The sequence below is a fragment of the Symphalangus syndactylus genome, chromosome 10 (genome assembly GCF_028878055.3).
Source record: "Symphalangus syndactylus isolate Jambi chromosome 10, NHGRI_mSymSyn1-v2.1_pri, whole genome shotgun sequence".
Classification (NCBI taxonomy): Eukaryota; Metazoa; Chordata; class Mammalia; order Primates; family Hylobatidae; genus Symphalangus; species Symphalangus syndactylus.
Window position 1 is genome coordinate 82,515,226 of NC_072432.2, and position 20,063 is coordinate 82,535,288.

Below are 20,063 nucleotides of genomic sequence, written 5' to 3' on the forward strand. Positions count from 1 at the left end.
AGGTTCCATTGTTTGTTTGTTTTTTTTTGAGACGGAGTCTCTGTCCCCCAGGCTGGAGTGCAGTAGTGCGATCTCAGCTCACTGCAACCTCCGCCTCCCGGATACAAGCGATTCTCCTGCCTCGGCCTCCCAAGTAGCTGGGATTACAGGGGTGAGCCACCACGCCCGGCTAATTTTTGTATTTTTAGTAGAGACGGGGTTTCACCATGTTGGCCAGACTGGTTTCAAACTCGTGATCTCAAGTGATCCACCCCGCCTCTGCCTCCCAAAGTGCTGGGATTACAGGCATGAGCCACCGTGCCCGGCCTGTATCTCGCTTTAAAAAAAATTATTCGGAGATAGCCTGCCAGGATCACAGCTGCTAGTAATGCTCAGTATTAAAACTAAAACCAAATAGTCTAGTCACTCCTAATTATCTAATAAATAGTAAATAAGGCACACGAGGGGCTTTTCAAAGGTGGTATTGTTTCTCAAACTGGCTAAGAAATATCTGGAGGGTTCCTTTTATCTTGCTAAACTGAACTCTTTAGTATATTTCAGTTTAGCACAATTATTTATTTTTTGAGACAGTCTCGCTCTGTCAGCCAGGCTGGAGTGCAGTGGCACAATCTCGGCTCACTGCAACTTCCACCTCCTGGGCTCAAGCAATTCTCCTGCCTCAGCCTCCCGAGTAGCTGGGATTACAGGCGTGTGCCACCATGCCCACCTAATTTTCGTATTTTTAGTAGGGACGGGGTTTCACCATGTTGGCCAGGCTGGTCTCAAACTCCTGACTTCAGGTAATTTGCCTGATTGGGCCTCCCAAAGTGCTGGGATTACAGGCATGAGCCACCACAGCCCTCCAGCACAATTATTATTATTTTTTGAGACGGAGTTTCACTCGTTGCCCAGGCAACAATGGTGCGATCTCAGCTCACTGCAACCTCTACCTCCCAGGTTCAAGCGATTCTTTTGCCTCAGCCTTGCACGTAGCTGGGATTACAGGCATAAGCCACCATGCCCGGCTAATTTTGTATTTTTAGTGGAGACGGGGTTTCTCCACGTTGGTCAGGCTGGTCTCGAACTTCTGACCTGAGGTGACCTGCCTGCCTCGGCCTCCCAGAGTGCTGGGATTACAGGTGCGAGCCACCGTGCCTGGCCACAATTATTTTTTAATGTAATAAACTTATCTTCCTTCATTGTATCTGTTTCAAATAGACTTGTAAGGAACAATGAATGGCAGGTTCCAGAAGGCTTGAGTGATGCAATGATTTTTAAGGTTGGCTGTTCCCAATAGCATTGGAATTGCTATGCTTAATGACTTTTTCAAAAGTTTACTTCTGTTTATACACACACCAAGATGAATTTTCAGTAAGTTTACAATGGGTTCTCTCAATCCCATTAGATTAGTTTTATGGGTTTGCTAAGAGGGACAGTACACACAATTTTGATACTCAGCTTAAAAGAAAATTCTTGGTTATACTAACCAGGAAGTCCTCCATAAAATGCCAACACCCAAAACACCTTAATCCATATTCGCTGCTAAAATATTTTATTTTAAAATGTACCACAGTGAATGGATGTATCCATACTGGTTCTTATAAATGTACACATACACATCCATATATTTGACAAAGTATATATATGAACTGGTTAAAGACCTATCCAAAAGAGGAAATATTTCTAGAAAGTTCACGTGTTTATACTTCATTTGACAATTAAAACTTGTTGGAACTGAAGTTTCAGTTGCTTAGCGATGACTAATAATACCAATGCCTGTCAATACAATAATACCAATGCCTGTCAAGACATTTTTAGTTGTCTACTAAAAATGACAACTAAATTGAGAACTGTAAATTTCACTGCTGTGCCTTGGGTCAAAATTTTCAATGATGGAATCCTGAATAAGTAACAGTTATTCCTATAATGGGGTATATATTCAGAAGGAATAAATATCTGCCACTATTACCAAAACACTGTTCTCTGTAGAGCTCAAAAAATGATTATGCCACAGTACATCATTTGTATTTAAAAAGGATCTTTTTAGATGCCACTGCAGATTCTGCTTTTACTAAACGGAAAGGCAGCACCCCACTTCTTTCTTGTAAAGGAGGAAAGTCTTTTATAAAAAACTCTTTGAAGAAGTTTTGGTAGTACGTTCAGAGTCAAACACAGCAGCACTTTATTAACAAGGACAGAGTAATATAATCACAAGGAAATACTTGTAAGTCTAAATTAAATGATACCTTGGGCAGCATAAAATGAATACTAACAAGGGCAGGCATCTCAATGTATCTGTCTCACAGCTGTTCAATGTGAAAGTAGTTTGTAAGCAAGGAAAGACAAGAGCAACATTTACACCACAAATTGACTGTAAAATACTTCATTACATTGAGAAAGGTAATCAATGGTCAAAATCCATAACCAGGAGGAGACACCGTTTGAGTATCTATCAATGGGCCAAACAGACCTGTTAGATTTTAATACTGCCTGGTATGCAACTCAGATACTGATTTCCTCTCTATGTAGGAAGCCAGTGTTCATGTTCTTGATAACAGTCATTAATCTTTCTGATTGAGACAGTCCAAACCCATCTAACCTCAGAACACTAGGTCTAAGAGTGAACTTCTTACGTTGATATATTTTCCTTGAGTTCTTTCATGGTGCTGTATCAGCACGTTACCAAAATCTGAAAATGACATGGGGCACAAAGGAGCCATATATATATATATGTATGTTTCGTGTTCATATATATATATATATAAACATGAAAAGTATCCCATATTCCAGTATCACATGACAGAAAATTTATGGTTTAATTATTTAAGACATTTTCTTTATTTTTCTTGTGGCCATCCATTTAGTGAAGAACATCAGTGTATTAAGAAGGTCCCTCTTTATCACATATTTCTAAGCAGATATTTAGGAATGCTCAGAAGATTCCACTTTCAGTCTCTTAAGGCCTACTAAGACATAATTTAAAGTGGGACTTGAACAGAAACAAGTATCTTCAGACTCCAGCTGAAATCATAGAAGTAGTTTCTGTTTAAATCCTGGGAAACCTTAGATAAGGTATGTGAAACTGAAAAAAGATCGAATCAGCACACACAGATAAAGGATACAACAGATACCAAGATGGGTAAATTCCCAATTATTTTCAGTCCTCATAATCTGTACAAAGCTATGAGGCAACCAGTAGGCCATATCTCACTAGGCAGACTTTGAGGAAGATGTTTCCCTATTTGAAACACAAGAAATTATGAAAATATGGAGATGCAGAGGGAGCAGTTCTGTGCTTCTTGCTGTGTTACCTTTATTATATTCCTTGTGTCACTGACACTAGTTTAAAAACAGCCTGCAACAAGAATATTCTCATCACCAGCCACCTTTTCCACCTTTCTTCTTTTTCTGTTGCTGTTTCTTTTTTGCTGCTGGAGCCCCTGCAGGTTTCTGGTGTCTTGGGGGTATGATGTTACTCGTAGAGGCAGATACTGTTGCAGCACTGCCAGGTCTTGGGGAGGTGGGTGGGCTGCTCACAGTTTTACTGGCATCCCTGAAATCATCAGATATTTGGTCACTCATATATTCAACAAAGGAAGAGTATAAAAATGTATGTACATGGGTTTTACTTATCACACTTAACAATCTCCCACACATTTTCTACTTCTTTCAAGGTAAGCTCCCCAACACCCTATCGACTTTTCTTTTGAATAACATTTTCACTGTTTTTATTGAAGAAAAGTAAAACACGGTACACATGCCAAGTTTTAGAAAGCGTAGAAAATAAAAATTTTTTTTTTTTTGAGACAGAGTCTTGCTCTGTCCCTCAGGCTAGAGTGCAGTGGTGCCCAGGCTGGAGTGCAGTGGTGCCATCTCAGCTCACTACAACCTCCAACTCCTGGGTTCATGTGATTCTCCTGCGTCAGCCTCGAGAGTAGCTGGGATTACAGGTGCGCACTACCACACCCGGCTAATTTTTGTATTTTTAGTACAGACAGGGTTTCACCATATTGGCCAGGCTGTTCTTGAACTAGCAACCTCAAGTGATCTGCCTGCCTTGGCCTCCCAAAGTGCTGGGATTACAGACGTGAGCTACTGTGCCCGGCCAGAAAAATTTTTTAAAATAACCCATCATCCGCCATGTAGAACGTATTAATATTTCTAACACTTCTTTCTAGTCATATTATTTATTTACATCTGTTTATCTAGATATTTATTTAGTTGAATGACTCAGTGTATTTAGTTGCCTTTTGAGACTTTTCTCTAGTTTTTATAATACAAATAGTTTTTACTATATATATTTCACAATATATATTTGATTATATTGTAAATACTTAAAACTATTTGACTGAATTGTAAAAACTAAAGGAAAAGCTAGTCTAAAAAGGCAATATATTTTCTTTCATTTACATAAGTGTAGTATATACATTTATCAGAGATACATCACTACATTTCTCATACTATTAACAAATTATCACTAATAGCCTTGAGTCAATCTAGAAACAGTGTATGTTCTAAGTGCCCTCAATTGTGGAGCAATAACTTACAGTTCAGATGAAGCTCCTGCAGTTGCTCCCTGGGTCCCTTTTCCAATCTGATCCTTCTTTTTACCCTTCTTTCTTCCCCGGTAGTAAGAACGTTCTCGCATTGGCAGCCATCTTTCTGGATCTGGGGTAACTTTTGGGTCATAATTCTTAGGCAATTTTCCTGCATAACGATTATAAAGAAATGAGAGATGTGTCATAATATTTTCAAGACAGTTTGTTTCAACAATGTCTCTAAGCCTGGGAATAAATAACATTAAAATGGAAATGAATTTATCTGAGAATAGTTTGTATAATCTAGCAGGCAAAATGGTCTTTTTTTTAAAAATTATTATACTTTAAGTTCTGGGATACATGTGCAGAACGTGCAGGTTTGTTATAGGTATACACGTGCCATGGTGGTTTGCTGCACCCATCAACCCATCATCTACATTAGGTATTTCTCCTAATGCTATCCCTCCCCTAGCCTCCCACCGCCCCCCAACAGGCCTGGTGTGTGATATTCCCCTCCCTGTGTCCATGTGTTCTCATTGTTCAACTCCCACTTATGAGTGAGAACATGCGGTGTTTGGTTTTCTGTTCCTGTGTTAGTTTGCTGAGAATGATGGTTTCCAGCTTCATCCATGTCCCTGCAAAGGATATGAACTCATCGTTTTTTATGGCTGCATAGTATTCCATGGTGTATATGTGCCACATTTTCTTTATCCACTCTATCATTGATGGGCATTTGGGTTGGTTCCAAGTCTTTGCTAATGTGAATACTGCTGCAATAAACATAAGTGTGCATGTGTCTTTATAGCAGAATGATTTATAATCCTTTGGGTATATAACTAGTAATGGGATTGCTGGGTTAAATGGTATTTCTGGTTCTAGGTCCTTGAGGAATTGCCACACTGTCTTCCACAATGGCTAAACTAATTTACACTCCCACCAACAATGTAAAAGTGTTCCTATTTCTCCACATCCTCTCCAGCATCTGTTGTTTCCTGACTTTTTAATGATCGCCATTCTAACTGGTATGAGATGGTATTTCACTGTAGTTTTGATTTGCATTTCTCTAATCACCAGTGATGATGAGCTTTTTTTCATGTTTCTTGGCCACATAAATGGCACTTTTGAGAAGTGTCTGTTCATATCCTTCGCCCACTTTTTGATGGGGTTTTTTCTTGTAAATTTATGGAAGTTCTTTGTTGATTCTGGATATTAGCCCTTTGTCAGATGGATTGCAAAAATTTTCTCCCATTCTGTAGGTTGCCTGTTTACTCTGATGATAGCTTCTTTTGCTGTGCAGAAGCTCTTTAGTTTAATTAGATCCCATTTGTCAATTTTGGCTTTTGTTGCATTGCTTTTGGTGTTTTAGTCATGAAGTTCTTGCCCATGCATATGTCCTGAATGGTATTGTCTAGGTTTTCTTCTAGGGTTTTTATGGTTTTAGGTCTTATGTTTAAGTCTTTAATCCATCTTGAGTTAATTTTTGTATAAGCTGTAAGGAAGGGGTCCAGTTTGTTTTCTGCATATGGCTAGAATCCTTTCCCCATTGCTTTTGTCACGTTTGTCAAAGATCAGATGGTTGTAGATGTGTGGTGTTATTTCTGAGGCCTCTATTTTGTTCCATTGGTCTACATACCTGTTTTGGTACCAGTACCATGCTGTTTTGGTTACTGTAGCCTTGTAGTAATAGTTTGAAGTCAGGTAGCGTGATGCCTCCAGCTTTGTTCTCTTTGCTTGGGACCGTTTTGGCCATAGGGGTTCTTTTTTGGTTCCATATGAAATTTAAAGTAGTTTTTTTCTAATTCGGTGAAGAAAGTCAATGGCAGCTTGAAATTACTTTGGGCAGTGTGGCCATTTTCACGATATTGATTCTTCCCATCCATGAGCATGGAATGTTCTTCCATTTGTTTGTGTCCTCTCTTATTTCCTTGAGCAGTGGTTTGTAGTTCTCCTTGAAGAGGTCCTTCACATCCCTTGTTAGTTGTATTCCTAGGTATTTTATTCTTTTGTAGCAATTGTGAACGGGAGTTCACTCATGATTTGGCTCTCTGCTTGTCTACTATTGGTGTACAGGAATGCTTGTGATTTTTGCACATTGATTTTGTGTCCTGAGACTTTGCTGAAGTTGCTTATCAGCTTAAGGAGATTTTGGGCTGAGACGATGAGACGATGGGGTTTTCTAAATATACAATCATGTCATCTGCAAACAGAGACAACTTGACTTCCTTTTTATTTGAATATCCTTTATTTCTTTCTCTTGCCTGATTGCCCTGGCCAGAACTTCCAATATTATGTTGAATAGGAGTGGTGAGAGAGGGCATCCTTGTCTTGTGCCAGTTTTCAAAGGGAATGCTTCCAGCTTTTGCTCATTCAGTATGATATTGGCTGTGGGCTTGTCATAAATAGTTCTTATTATTTTGAGATACGTTCCATCAATACCTAGTTATTGAGAGTTTTTCGCATGAAAGGGTGTTGAATTTTATCGAAGGGGGAAAAGGCCTTATTTCTCAGCATGACAAAAAAATTTAGAGACCATAAAGAAAATGACTTCACAGATACATCCATACAAAAATTTTAAAATCTTCATTTAGTAAAAAATATATTTCTAAGAAAAAATTTAAAATACAAACTATATAATAGAGTGGAAAAAATCCTTAATATAGAAAGAATTCCTGCTATATAAACCACTCAAAGAAAAATGGACTCAGTTATAATTAAGGTAGGCTAGGAGAAAGGAAAGTCATTCATCTTCTGAACAGATGTTCACCCTCACTAATTAAAAATGAGAAGGGTAAAAAACTCTATCAGACTTGTAAATACTAAAAGCAGTAATACCCAGTGTTGGTGAAATGGTGAGAAGCACTCACCAACACTTTACTAGGGGAAGTGTATACTGGTATATAGCCTTGTGGAAAGCAATTTAATCTGGCAGTACCATTAGAAATTTATAGACTTCTAGAAATCTATCCTGCAGAAACCCAAGAGATACAAAGTTAAGAACAGAACATTCTCGGTGATACTCTTTTTCTTTTTTTTTTTAAAGATGGATAGGGCAAGGTATGGGTGGGCTGATATTCTTTAAGATGGCAAAACAACTTAAATGTCTATCAGTGAAGATGATTACATTATAATATGCCCCATTATAGCAAGCTATTCAATTGGTTAAAAACTCAAGTGCAGGCCGGGCGCAGTGGCTCATGCCTGCAATCCTAGCACTTTGGGAGGCCGAGGCGGGCGGATCACGAGGTGAGGAGATCGAGACCATCCTGGCTAACACGGTGAAATCCCGTCTCTACTAAAAATACAAAAAATTAGCTGGGCATAGTGGGGGCACGCCTGCAGTCCCAGCTACTTGGGAGGCTGAGGCAGGAGAATGGCGTGAACCTGGGAGGCAGAGCTTGCAGTGAGCCGAGATAGCGCCACTGCACTCCAGCCTGGGCGACAGAGCGAGACTCCGTCTCAAAAAAAAAAATAAAAATAAAAATAAAAATAAATAAATAAATAAAATAAAATAAAAAATAAATAAAGTGAAGTGCATCTATTAATTTGGAAAAAATGTTCTTCACAATTCAGTCTAAAGTAGAAGATTAAAACAAATTATATTATGTTCAAAACAATTTTATAAAAACTTTGAGTACCTAATGATATATGTTTGATTCTATATATACATATACAGACACATAGAAAAGTTAAGTAATTGTCTCTGGGAGCATGCTTTTTTTGGGGGGCGGGGACAGGGTCTCACTCTGTCGCCAGGCTGGAGTGCAGTGGCGCAATCTCGACTCACTGCAACCTTGGCCTCCTGGGTTCAGGCGATTCTCCTGCCTCAGCCTCCCGAGTAGCTGGGATTACAGGCACGCATGAGTACTGCTCGGCTAATTTTTGTATTTTTAGTAGAGATGGGGTTTCACCAGGTTGGCCAGGCTGGTCTCGAACTCCTGACCTCAAATGATCCACCCACCTTGGCCTCCCAAAGTGCTGGGATTACAGATGTGAGCCACCATGCCCAGCCAGGAGCATGAATTTGGGCAGGGAATTTTACACTCTTTATGCCATTCTATAATGATAGATATCAACTACCTTTGTTTTTAAAATGAGCATATATCACTTGTAAATTTTAAAAAATATTCATCTGGAAACTATAAAAATAGAAAAGAAAGTAAAATTTTAGGTTATTACCATCTACAGTCATCAGCTGTTTCCTTGCAGTATTACTAATGCACAAAACAAATATTAAATGTTTGCCAATTTTCAAGTACTGTGACAAAAGAACCAATAAGACTTCCAGTTAAAGAAAGTGAAATGGATACAAACATTAGCTTGTGTACCTTCCTCAAACTCCACTAAAATGGTAATAAAACACATTAAAGGAAGAACAGAAGAAAAGATATTGTCAATAAAATTTTGGTAGCTAGAAAACAGATGGAGGGGTAACAATAAACTTAGCTAAGCCTTGGGAAACCTGTATCCTAAGATGGCAGAGAGCAAAATCAAGAAATAACCTGATTTATATCACAGATTCCTCAAAACCTCAGGAACTTGGATGGCTCCAAGGATAACATCTGACTAGGTAGAATCAAGCACGGTAATGCCACCCAATTTTTCTAGAGATTAAAGCCACATTCCAAGCCAATCAATGCACACTGTTTCTCTGGTTAATAATTCAAGGCTGGACATTGACCTACTTGGCCCAATCAGATTAATGAGAAATACTTGCCAAGTCTGGAAAGGGCTTCTTTGTTGTGATGGATATAAATGACAAGTATGTGGCCCTGACTGTTTCCAATATATATCGTATGACTCTAATGGGATTCTGTTTTGTGGACAGCAGAACAAAGAGGTAAAAACACTGAGTCAACCAACCTTGATGATAACATTCCTCTAGACTGCCAACTTTATAAACGGTAAATTTTCTTAAGCTAGTTTGATGGAATTTTGTAGTTATGTGTAGCAGAAACATCAAAATGTTTAAGGGCTTACTTCTGTGCCAGGCACCACTCTAAGAACTTTACACGTAGTATCTGATTTAATACTACAAGATATATACTATCACATTCCATTTTACATATGAAAAACTCTGGCAGGTATATTAAATAGCCTGTCCACAGTCACAGAGTAAAAGAGGGAGCAACAATTTGAATTTAGGCAAACTAGTGAATTGCAATCTTTAAAGTAATAAAATAAATGTTAGCTATAGTCAAGATAAAAAGTTTTCAAAGATATGAGAGGGCAGTATATTTATGTCCAAATATTTCTATATAGGGCTAAAATCAAACATTCATCTTGGAGAAAATTTATAAAGATTTTTTTAATGCCTTACCCTTCTTTTTCTTTTTCTTCTTTTTCAAATCTCCCTGTCTACAAAGAGAAAAAAAAAATCATTACCATCTTTGTGATAAAATATTTATAGAGCATTAAGTAAGTGCTCTATAATAGTTGGGCACTTACCATAAACATGGTTTAAGACTTGGTATTAGCTCACCAAAGCTAACAAACTAGTTAAGATTTGATGCAGGTTAAAGTCAATTAAGCTTCAGATACTATAATTTTTGGAAGGTAGTTTAGAAAACAGAGGTGACAATTCGAAAACAGATTCTGTTTACACTGAAAAAATTTTTTCCGTGGCACACATTAAGTCTATGTAAAAAGTCACTTGCACAAGCATGACTATCTACAATCCCTTGGTTAGTTACTCTCTGTTTGGCAAGACTTTACAGAATAAATTTTTTGCCAGAAGAACATGTGTAGGTTAGATACATGCAAAGATTATCTCTGGAAGGAGATGCAAAACAAGTTACATTGGTTATGGCTCTGGGAGGGAGGTGGGTAGACACGGCTGGAAGACTTTTTACTTACTCTTATACTTTTTTATCTTTTGTATTTTAAACCTGTGAGTTTATTAATTTTTTTAAGTAAGTAAAATATGTATTAAGTACATTGACCAAAAAAGGCACTAAAAAGGGCATAAAAATTAACACTTCAAAATAATTGTCAAACATTCTGAAAGTGGCTGGGAACAATGGCTTATGTCTGTAATCCCAGCACTCTGGGAGGCCAAGGCAGGTGGATCACCTGAGGTCAGGAGTTCCAGACCAGCCTGAACAACATAGTGAAACCCCATCTCTACTAAAAATACAAAAATTAGCTGGGTGTGGCAGTGCGTGCGTGCCTGTAATCTCAGCTACTCGAGAGGCTGAGGCAGGAGAACCACTTGAACCAGGGAGGCAGAGGTTGCAGTGAGCGACATTGCGCCACTGCACTCCAGCCTGTGCGATGAAGCACGACTCCATCTCAAAAAAAAAAGCATTCTGAAAGCTCTAGTGAAAAAAGAAAAACATAAAAATACATCTCTCTATATATTCTTATGTGATATAACTCGAGAAATATGAAACAGTGAACTAAAAAGATGAGACAACAATTCCTACCAAAAATTCATTCTACAAGTCGTTCAATTGTGAAAGTTCTCTCAGGATACCCCAAATAAGAAATGCAACATACTGCATCTTACTTGAGTGTTTCATCTCTTACCCAGAGTGTGCAATAGTATTCTAAATTGTCTCCCTACAAATTATACTCCACAGCTATACTAAAATTTCCCAAGGGTTCTCTGCTATTTCTTATTTCTCTGCCTTAGTTCACTCTTTGCCTACCTCGTCCTCATCTTCCTCAGAGTCAACACAATCATCTTCTCCATGAAGCCTTTCCTAACTTCCCACTGTCCTCAGGAAGAAGTGACTATTCCCTCCGGTGTACTCCTCTATGCCCTGTACAATCACAACAGGTGCAATCTTTATTGCAATTACTGTTTAAATATATTTCCTTCTGCTAGACTCAAGTTCCTTTTTTTTTTAGACGGAGTCTCACTCTGTCACCAAGGCTGGAGTGCAGTGGTGCGATTTTGGCTCACTGCAACCTCCACCTCCTGGGTTCAAGTGATTCTCCTGCCTCAGCCTCCCAAATAGCTGGGAATATAGACATGTGTCACTATGCCCGGCTAATTTTTGTATTTTTAGTAGAGATGGGGGTTTCACCATGTTGTCCAGACTGGTTTCGAACTCCTGACCTCAAGTAGTCCGCCTGCCTTGTCCTCCCAAAGTGCTGGGATTACAGGCATGAGCCACCACGTCAGGGCTCAAGTTCTTTTGAGAGCAAGTACCATGATTTATTTTCTGGTCAACACCTAGCATAAACCTATCACATAGTGTATTGTTAAAAGAAACTAAACCTTTGCATCCAAAAGTTAGTATAACAAAATACTAACTTTTAATAAGATAAAATAAAGAGCATTAATAATACCTAATGAAAATACTGTGCTGAAACTTAAAAGCTTAAAAAGTCAATGTATATCTTAATGATTGTCTAAGAAAAAAGAGAAAGAAGCCAGGCTCGGTGGCTCACGCCTGTAATCTCAGCACTTTGGGAGGCCGAGATGGGTAGATCACCTGAGGTCAGGAGTTCAAGACCAGCCTGACCGACATAGTGAAACCCTGTCTCTAGTAAAAATACAAAAATTAGCCAGACGTGATGGCGGGCACCTGTAGTCCCAGCTACTCAGGAGGCTGAGGCAGGAGAATTGCTTGAACCCAGGAGGCGGAGGTTGCAGTGAGCCAAGATTGCGTCACTGCACTCCAGCCTGGGCAACAGAGCAAGACTCTGTCTCAAAAGAGAAAACAAACGAACAAACAAAAGAAACAGAGATTATTTTTAAAAAACTTATTATTTTTAGAGATGGGGGGTCTTGCTCTGTCACTCAGGTTGGGGTGCAATGATGCAATCACTGCTCACTGGAGCCTCAAACTCCTGGGCTCAGGCAATCATCCCGCCTCAGCCTCCCAGTAACTGGAACTAGAGTCAAGTGCTACTATGCCAGGCTAAAGAAGAAACTGCGTGTTCTTAGTAGTTATTCAACCCTGTTTGGTGAAGAAAAAAAAAATAATAAACATACTTAATTGAAAATCCATTTAAGAACTCAGACTGAATTTATAATTGTAGGATGAAATGGAATTTGGAACAATGTAACCTCTCTGAGACTCCAATTCCTTATTAAAAGTTTTGGAAGTTATTATGAGAACGACAATGCTTTTTATGAAATGCAGAGTTTGTTAGAAAGAAATCATTGTTGCTGAGTTTTTTTTAAGTTAGGGAAAAATTTAGATTTCAAAAGGCATTCAAAAAAGGAGAAAGTAGTAAAAACTTGCGAAAGTCACAAAGCTAAGGAAATGTTTTATCTTTTCCATGCTCTATTCATTCTGAGTCCAAAGTAAAATCTTAAAACATTTTACTGTAGGTCTCTGCTAACTATATCTTTAAGATGACAAGGGAAGAAGTAAGAGTCAAAATCTGACTTCTTGTAAGTAGATGAAGCCTACTAACCTTTTCTTCAAATCAGCAAAAGAAATCATATACTAAATGATGTACTAAATGTACAACAATAACTTATAGGTAAAGGAAGGCACATCCAGCCTATGGAATGTTATGCATAAAAAGGATGAAATAGGTCCACATTTTAGTACGTGGAAAGATCTCTAAAACTCATTAAATAAAAGCAAGTTGGGAAACACTAAGTACAATACAATCCTCCTTCTGTAAAAAATAACCGGGCGCGGTGCCCAGCACTTTGGGAGGCCGAGGTAGGCGGATCACTTGAGGTCAGGAGTTCAAGACCAACCTGGCCAACAGGGTGAAACCCTGTCTCTACTAAATGTACAAAAATTAGCCTGTAGTCCCAGCTACTCGGGAGGCTGAGGCAGAACTGCTTGAACCTGGGAGGCGGAGGCTGCACTGACCCAAGATTGTGCCACTGTACTCCAGCCTGGGAGACACAGCAAGACTCTGTCTCAATAAACAAACAAACAAACAAAAAAAGCCAATTTAAAGAAAATATTCGTAAACCACCTGTGTGTGTAAACACAAAGAAAAACTTCTGGAATAATAGATTAAATTAATACCAGAGGTTAATTTTGGGCTGAGGGAAAAGGGAAGGAAATAAGGACAAAGAGCTGGGCACAGTGAAAGAAATGGAAAAGGAACAAAAAGAACTAGAACTTTATTCACATGAAATTTCTATGAGAATGTATTTTTTATTCCTTGTCTAATTTAAAATCAGCATTAGAGAACATTACAATGAAAAATATTACCCTTGTTCCTTTGGTTGACTATCTCCAGTAACTTTTCCACCCTTCTTCCGAATGTACGTAGCACCAGGAGAATTTTCAAGAGCCTCAACATCTACTTTTAGAGACATACTATCTGACGATGGCAAATGTTTACTAAGACTGTGATAGAACAGGAGTTCAGGAACTTAATATACACAAACACACACATTTATATAGATATATATGTTTGCTAATGTATCTATTGACACTGGAAGACTGTCTTTTCTTGATGACCTTCAACAAAAGCAAAAAATGTTCCTAAATCTTCTATACAATAACAATTACAAGTCATATCAATTATATAGTACATACAGTATTCTGAAAGGAGAACGTGAGGAGTCATAATCTAATTCTCTATTCCTTAACGCAGTGATGTGGAGCAAGGTGGTGGCTTAATACAAACTCCATTCCAAAACAACTATCAAGCTGATGACTTGTGACTGCTTAGCATCCACCAACCCACCTCAGTTTTGGGAACACACTCTGATTAGAGCAGCACGTATGATCGAAGCTCAATAAGGCCACCGAATTCGCTTATCAAGTAACTATTTGAGATAAGCACATAAAATATGCTTTTTCTTTTCCTTGCTGCTGAACTTGAACCTGGAGGAAAAGAGGCTATACCCTTCTGACTTCATTTTTGCTTCTGGATGAAACTGAACCCTAAGTTGGATCTATTGCCGCATTTTTCAATCACACTGATCAATAAATTCTCATTTTTTGGTTTTACTAGTTAAAAGGAGGATTTGTTAGTTGCAGTTTACAACTGAAAAAGCTCTGGTCAAAACACAGATATTAGAAGAGATCTATTGTGCTACTAAGGAGCTGTAAGGAATAACAATCAAAAGGATACGCTTTGGCTTTCTCTGGATCTACAAGTGAGTAAGCAGAAATAAGCTGTGCCAGGGTGTGAATATCTTTTGGATTTTGTCTAAAAGAAGAAATAAGAAAATTATTGAACTGTTTATAAAAACTGGAGAAAGTAATATAAACAAGTAACTCCCTCATATCAAGTAGCAGCAATACATGTGTTATTTCTACAACTCCACGTTTCAGAGCTTACTTCCAAAGCTGTTGTAGGTCACTAACTGCCTCCTTCTTCCGCCCATATTTGAGTTTGAAGTTTGCAGCTTCTCTTATCAAGGACAAATGAGCAGGAGATTTTGGCTACAGTTTCAATAAAAAGAAAAAAAATGTTTCAAGCTAAATATCTAGCAAGTGCATGCAGTTATATTCATTAGACCTTTAAGAAATACACCTATGCATTAGATCCCTCATCTTATGTTTCACTGAATGCCTGAAACAACAAAATCATCCACACATGTAGAGGAAAGCAGGTGGACAAATTATTAATTGTACAAGTAATCACCAATTGATGAATTTGGAAAACAACCTATATCTATTAAGTGTCTACAACTGGAAACATTCTCCTATAATAATCAAATCTTAAAGATATGCCATCATAGTTCTCAAACATTAATTTAATATATATAATTAATTTAATTTAATATAATACTTTCCCTGATACCCTCCACTGCTAACAGTACTAACAGTATAAATGCCACCTGTACAGCGTATGTATAATTTTAAGTTGGATACTGCCCATGCAGAGATCCATACTGGAAATTAAAATATTCCTACTAGATAGAGACATGATGAACAACTATTCCATGTATTACTGTTGTACTAATTACTACCACCCATGGGCTCTCTAGCTATTTAAGACGATCTCTTAAATATGCAATCATGTACTATTATTATTTCTTGAGATTACATACACAAATGCATGTACAGATACAGCAAGGAGCTTGAATAAATATAAATGAGCTATTTTTCTATTTTGCGGCCATTGCTTATTTCTAATAACTTAATTTGGATCTGGTATACTGAAAAAAATGCATTTGATAATCTAAGTAGTATTCCACTTTTAAAATAGTGACGTGTTAACACTTCAGTTTGCCTAAATTTTGTCACTACTACATCTTTAGTTTTATGTAAAAACATGCTCTCATAACATTTTACTCCATTTATTTACCTGATGGTTTTGATACCACTGGATAGCTTGCGTGAAGACCTCAATGGCACTATCAATATCTTCTTCATGGCTATACATGGTAACTAATGCAGACACCTACACAGCCAAAGGTATAAATTAGTGAACTCCCCCTTCACTCCCAGAATACCGTTTTTGAAAATAAAAAACTCTGAAGAAATAACAAATAAAAGCTCTCTGCTAATATCTGATTTATCATAAAAGCTACCCCCTTTAGAGAACATAGTAACTTTACTTCTAGAAATACCATGAACAACTGTGTTTTCCAAATATCAAGGTAGTTATCTGTAAAATAAACCTTTCCTTTAAAGCAGTGCCAGTTCACAAATGGTTTGGTAAGTACAGAAGTTGAGAATAAGCCCTTAGAAATGTTTATACAATAAGACACTGCTGGACATTTAAGTGTATGATCAGTGAGGCATACATAGAGCGGCTGAACTCTCACGATGAATCCCATGTGGCATGAGCTGTTTGAAGCCAGTAAAAAGGGTGCCTAGTGTGGCTGAGGGACAGGAAGGAGGCCTACATAGCTAGAGTGGAGGGAGAGGGGGATGATGAGCAGTAGGAGATGAGGATAGAAAGGAAACAAACAAAAAGCTGGATCTTTAAGAACAATCAGTAAAACTGATAAACCTCTGGCCAGGCTAATCAGAGGGAAAAAGAAAAAAAGACATGAATAACCAATATCAGGAATGAGAGAGGTTCTACAGATATTAAAAGGACAATAAAGAAATAAAATGAAGAACTTTTATGCCAATAAAGTCAGCAACCTAAATGAAATGGATACATTCCTTGAAAGGTAAAAGGCGGCCATATATTAAATATTAGAAATATTTTATTTTCAGTCATATACTGTATTTGACTCTAAGGTAAAGTAATTATAGCATGATCCTTAAAATATGAATCTTCAAGGGAAAGCACTACCATATTACATTTACTCAGAGCCAACTGCACAGAGGCCATGTTAGATAATGCAAACATGAATAAAACAGCCCCTGTCCAAAAGATGCACATACTACCACTACAGAATTAGTTTCTACTATGGAAAAGATGCTTTCACAGCTGTATTAATGATTGAAACCCGCAATATTTGAATAATCAGAAAACTAAAAACTAAATTTGTTGGCCACTATTACGAAATTGTTCTAATTTAAAGAAATCACACTGATGAAAATGGTATAGGCTAAGAAATTCCCTATACAGATCTGAGATTATTTGAGGTTGGCTTTCAGTGATACTATAAGGCCTAAATAGTGCTTGGCACATTTGACTGAATAAGAAACCAATACCAGAGCAGAGAATGAAATTAAATTTATACCAGACAACTATTACTATTATAATTACTACTCCTAAAGTGAATGCACATTAGACATATAAATAAAGTGAATACACATTAGACATATAAATTATCAATTCAACTTTTTAATTTTGTAATTTTTTAAACTCACCATGCCTGGTTTATGCTTTAACTCTTCTATGCTTCTCAATATTAGACATGCTTTAGAAATATTACCTTAGGAGAATAAACAAAATCAGCATTACATAGAAGAACACATATTATGAAAAAAAAAAAAAAACAAGAAATTTTACTTCCTCCCACTACTTTTCCTTAGGAAAGCAACCATAACTCATATTTTGTAACATCACTAAACATATAAACTTTGGGATCTTGGGGATGGTGAACTCTATTCATTTAGAGATAAGGAAATTGAGTTCTAAAGAAATAATATACCTTGCTTAAGCCACAAAGAAAGTTAATGGCAGAGCTGCTACCAGAAAAGAAGTCTCCCAACTCCCAGTCTGTTGAGTTCTATTTCTTCTTTTTCGGGCTGTAACCTGAAGGTGGGGGGTCCTTCACTAAAGGCCTTGAAATATGTTACTGTAGATATGAGTGCAATGGAAAATTTCCTATGGTGTTAAATTCTGATTTTGTATTCACTGCAAACCTCAATAACTCAAATTACCCAGTCTTTAAAAACAAACAAAAAACCATGACAGACTGTCAGTAATTTCAAGATAATAAATAATCCTTGAAAACATAAACTAAACATAGGAGGAGGAAAGATCAAGTAAAGGGCAAGGAAGAGAAGACAGGGCTGAGGAGAAGGAAAAAGAGACAAGGAAAGTAATGTGAGAATTGGATAAGAGGGAGATCAGCAGTGTGTCTCAACCTTATTTTCATTATTGCCCTACTAAGGACATTTTAAACATTTTTTCCCTAACTGCCAACTCCCCTCCTTCAACTCATAGAATTTTCATTTCAGCCACTGTAATATTTAAGATTTTTGTGAAGAATTGTCTCCCCCATTGAAAATCCACATTCTATACCAGAGCTGTTCGACAGAGCTTTTTGTGATGATATAAATGTCCTATATCTGTGCTGTCCAATATTGTAGCCACTAGCTGCATATAGCTACTAAGCTTGTAAGATGTGGCTAGCATAATCAAAGAACTGAATTTAAAATTTCATTTAACTAATTTAAACTTAAAATAGCGATATGTGGCTAGTGACTACCAAACTGGGCAACACAGCTCTAGATATTCAAAGTTAGATGAAAATCACAGACAAAAACATTGGCAGTTTTAAAATTCAAACACATCAGTTCTCGTTAAATTCTATTACCTTTCCCCAAGCCCAAAGACTGGTGGCAAAATGTAAAATGAAGTAAGGATTACGGGCCAAGCTAAGAAATTCTGAAAACTATGATGCAAAGTAGTCATACAAATATTACCAAGTGACAGACATAAGCATTTCTGCATGTGACATACTCAGGCAATTTGAGTGGTATGTATGGTCTTTTGGAGGAGAGGAATCCTTTGCTTCAGAACTTTCAAGGCACAGACTGACAATCATTCTAGTAATTTAGGAATAATCCATGAAAAGGGGCAATTACCTCACCACTAAATCTGTTGGAGATCATACAATCTAGACGCATGTTTGAAACAGTAATTATTATGCTTTACCATTACACAAAAAACTTAAAATCACATAGTTCACAACTGCAGAATCATTCCAAACATGTTTTCATTAAAATATTTTAATAATGACAAAAACCATAATACCTTGAGAAATTTTCAACTGTGCCATGGTCAGCTTAATTTCAGCTGCATTTTCTGGATGCTGATCTGAAAATTCCTAAATTTTTTTAGTTTGGGGAAAAAAATCACATTTAATTTATACAACTAATTGTATACATTACAATTACTTAGCTACATAAGATTTTAAATCCAGTTTTAAAATATTAAACTTCTGGCTGCAGGTCAAAATCTTAACTTGGAAAAATTTTTATTCAATACTTACTGTTTTTCTTAAAGGTATGCTCTAAAAGTAAGTGCGATAATGTCAAGTTTTCTGTAAGTCACTAACAGAGAAATCCATCATCCCTCGGCCACAGGGTATTGCTTCCAGAACCACCCCCCATTCCAAAATCCAAAGATGCTCACATACTTACATAAAAGTATAGTATTTGCGTATAACCGACACACATCCTCCTATACATTTTAAATCATTGCTAGATTACTTATAATACCTAATACAATGTAAATGCTATGTATATAGTTGTTATATTATCTAGGGAGTAATGATTTTTAAAGTCTGTATATGTTCAGTACAGAGGCAGTCATACATTTCCAACCTCGAAATGCGCTTTTTTTTTCTGAGGCAGAGTCTTGCTCTGTCACCCAGGCTGGAGGGCAGCGGCGTGATCTCGGCTCACTGCAACCTCCGCCTGCCAGGTTCAAGTGATTCTCCTGCCTCAGCCTCCCAAGTAGCTGGAATAACAGGAATGCGCCACCATGCCCGGCTAATTTTTTGTATTTTTAGTAGTAGAGATGGGGTTTCACCATGTTGGCCAGGCTGGTCTCAAACTCCTGACCTCAGATGATCCACCTGATTGGGCCTCCCAAAGTGCTGGGATTACAGACGTAAGCCACTACGCCTGGTGACCCCCACAAAATGTTTTTAATCCATGGCTGGTTGAATTCTTGGATGCAAAACTCAAGGACACAAAGGGTCAACTACAATAAAGATTACTAAACAGATTTTTTTTTTTTTTGCTGTGGGGAGAGAAGGGGCAGTGTCTCTTCACTGAGTGTCCCTGTTAGGCAATTTTGTCTGTCAGGATGATCCTAATTGTACCTGTCCAACTTTCCAATGTAGTTTATGTTCAAGAAATTTAAATATGCAATATAATAGCTGGTTTGGGTTGATAAAAACAAAGTCAGTATCTCCATAATTGAGGTTCTGGAGTGGAACTCACTGGAGATCAGATTATTGCAAAAGAGGTTAAGTATGTTCTGGAATTATACATGCCTAAACAACCCCCTAACTCAGGTTAAACA

The 20,063-nt window shown here is 37.5% G+C and overlaps 1 protein-coding gene across 2 annotated transcripts in view; it reads right to left on the reverse strand.

The window, feature by feature from the left end:
- Positions 1 to 1,514: 1,514 nt before the first annotated feature.
- SRP72 (signal recognition particle 72) overlaps positions 1,515 to 20,063 on the reverse strand; it is a 37,900-nt gene continuing 19,351 nt past the window's right edge. For both annotated transcript variants that reach the window (XM_055294626.2, XM_055294624.2), the window contains 9 exons: positions 18,786 to 18,858; positions 17,171 to 17,235; positions 15,705 to 15,800; positions 14,733 to 14,836; positions 14,523 to 14,600; positions 13,652 to 13,789; positions 9,835 to 9,872; positions 4,527 to 4,686; positions 1,515 to 3,532 (listed from right to left, as the gene is read on the reverse strand). In XM_055294626.2, coding sequence (XP_055150601.2) covers positions 3,355 to 3,532; positions 4,527 to 4,686; positions 9,835 to 9,872; positions 13,652 to 13,789; positions 14,523 to 14,600; positions 14,733 to 14,836; positions 15,705 to 15,800; positions 17,171 to 17,235; positions 18,786 to 18,858 — 930 coding nt within the window. In that variant the 3' untranslated portion in view covers positions 1,515 to 3,354. The remainder of the gene's footprint in view (positions 3,533 to 4,526; positions 4,687 to 9,834; positions 9,873 to 13,651; positions 13,790 to 14,522; positions 14,601 to 14,732; positions 14,837 to 15,704; positions 15,801 to 17,170; positions 17,236 to 18,785; positions 18,859 to 20,063) is intronic.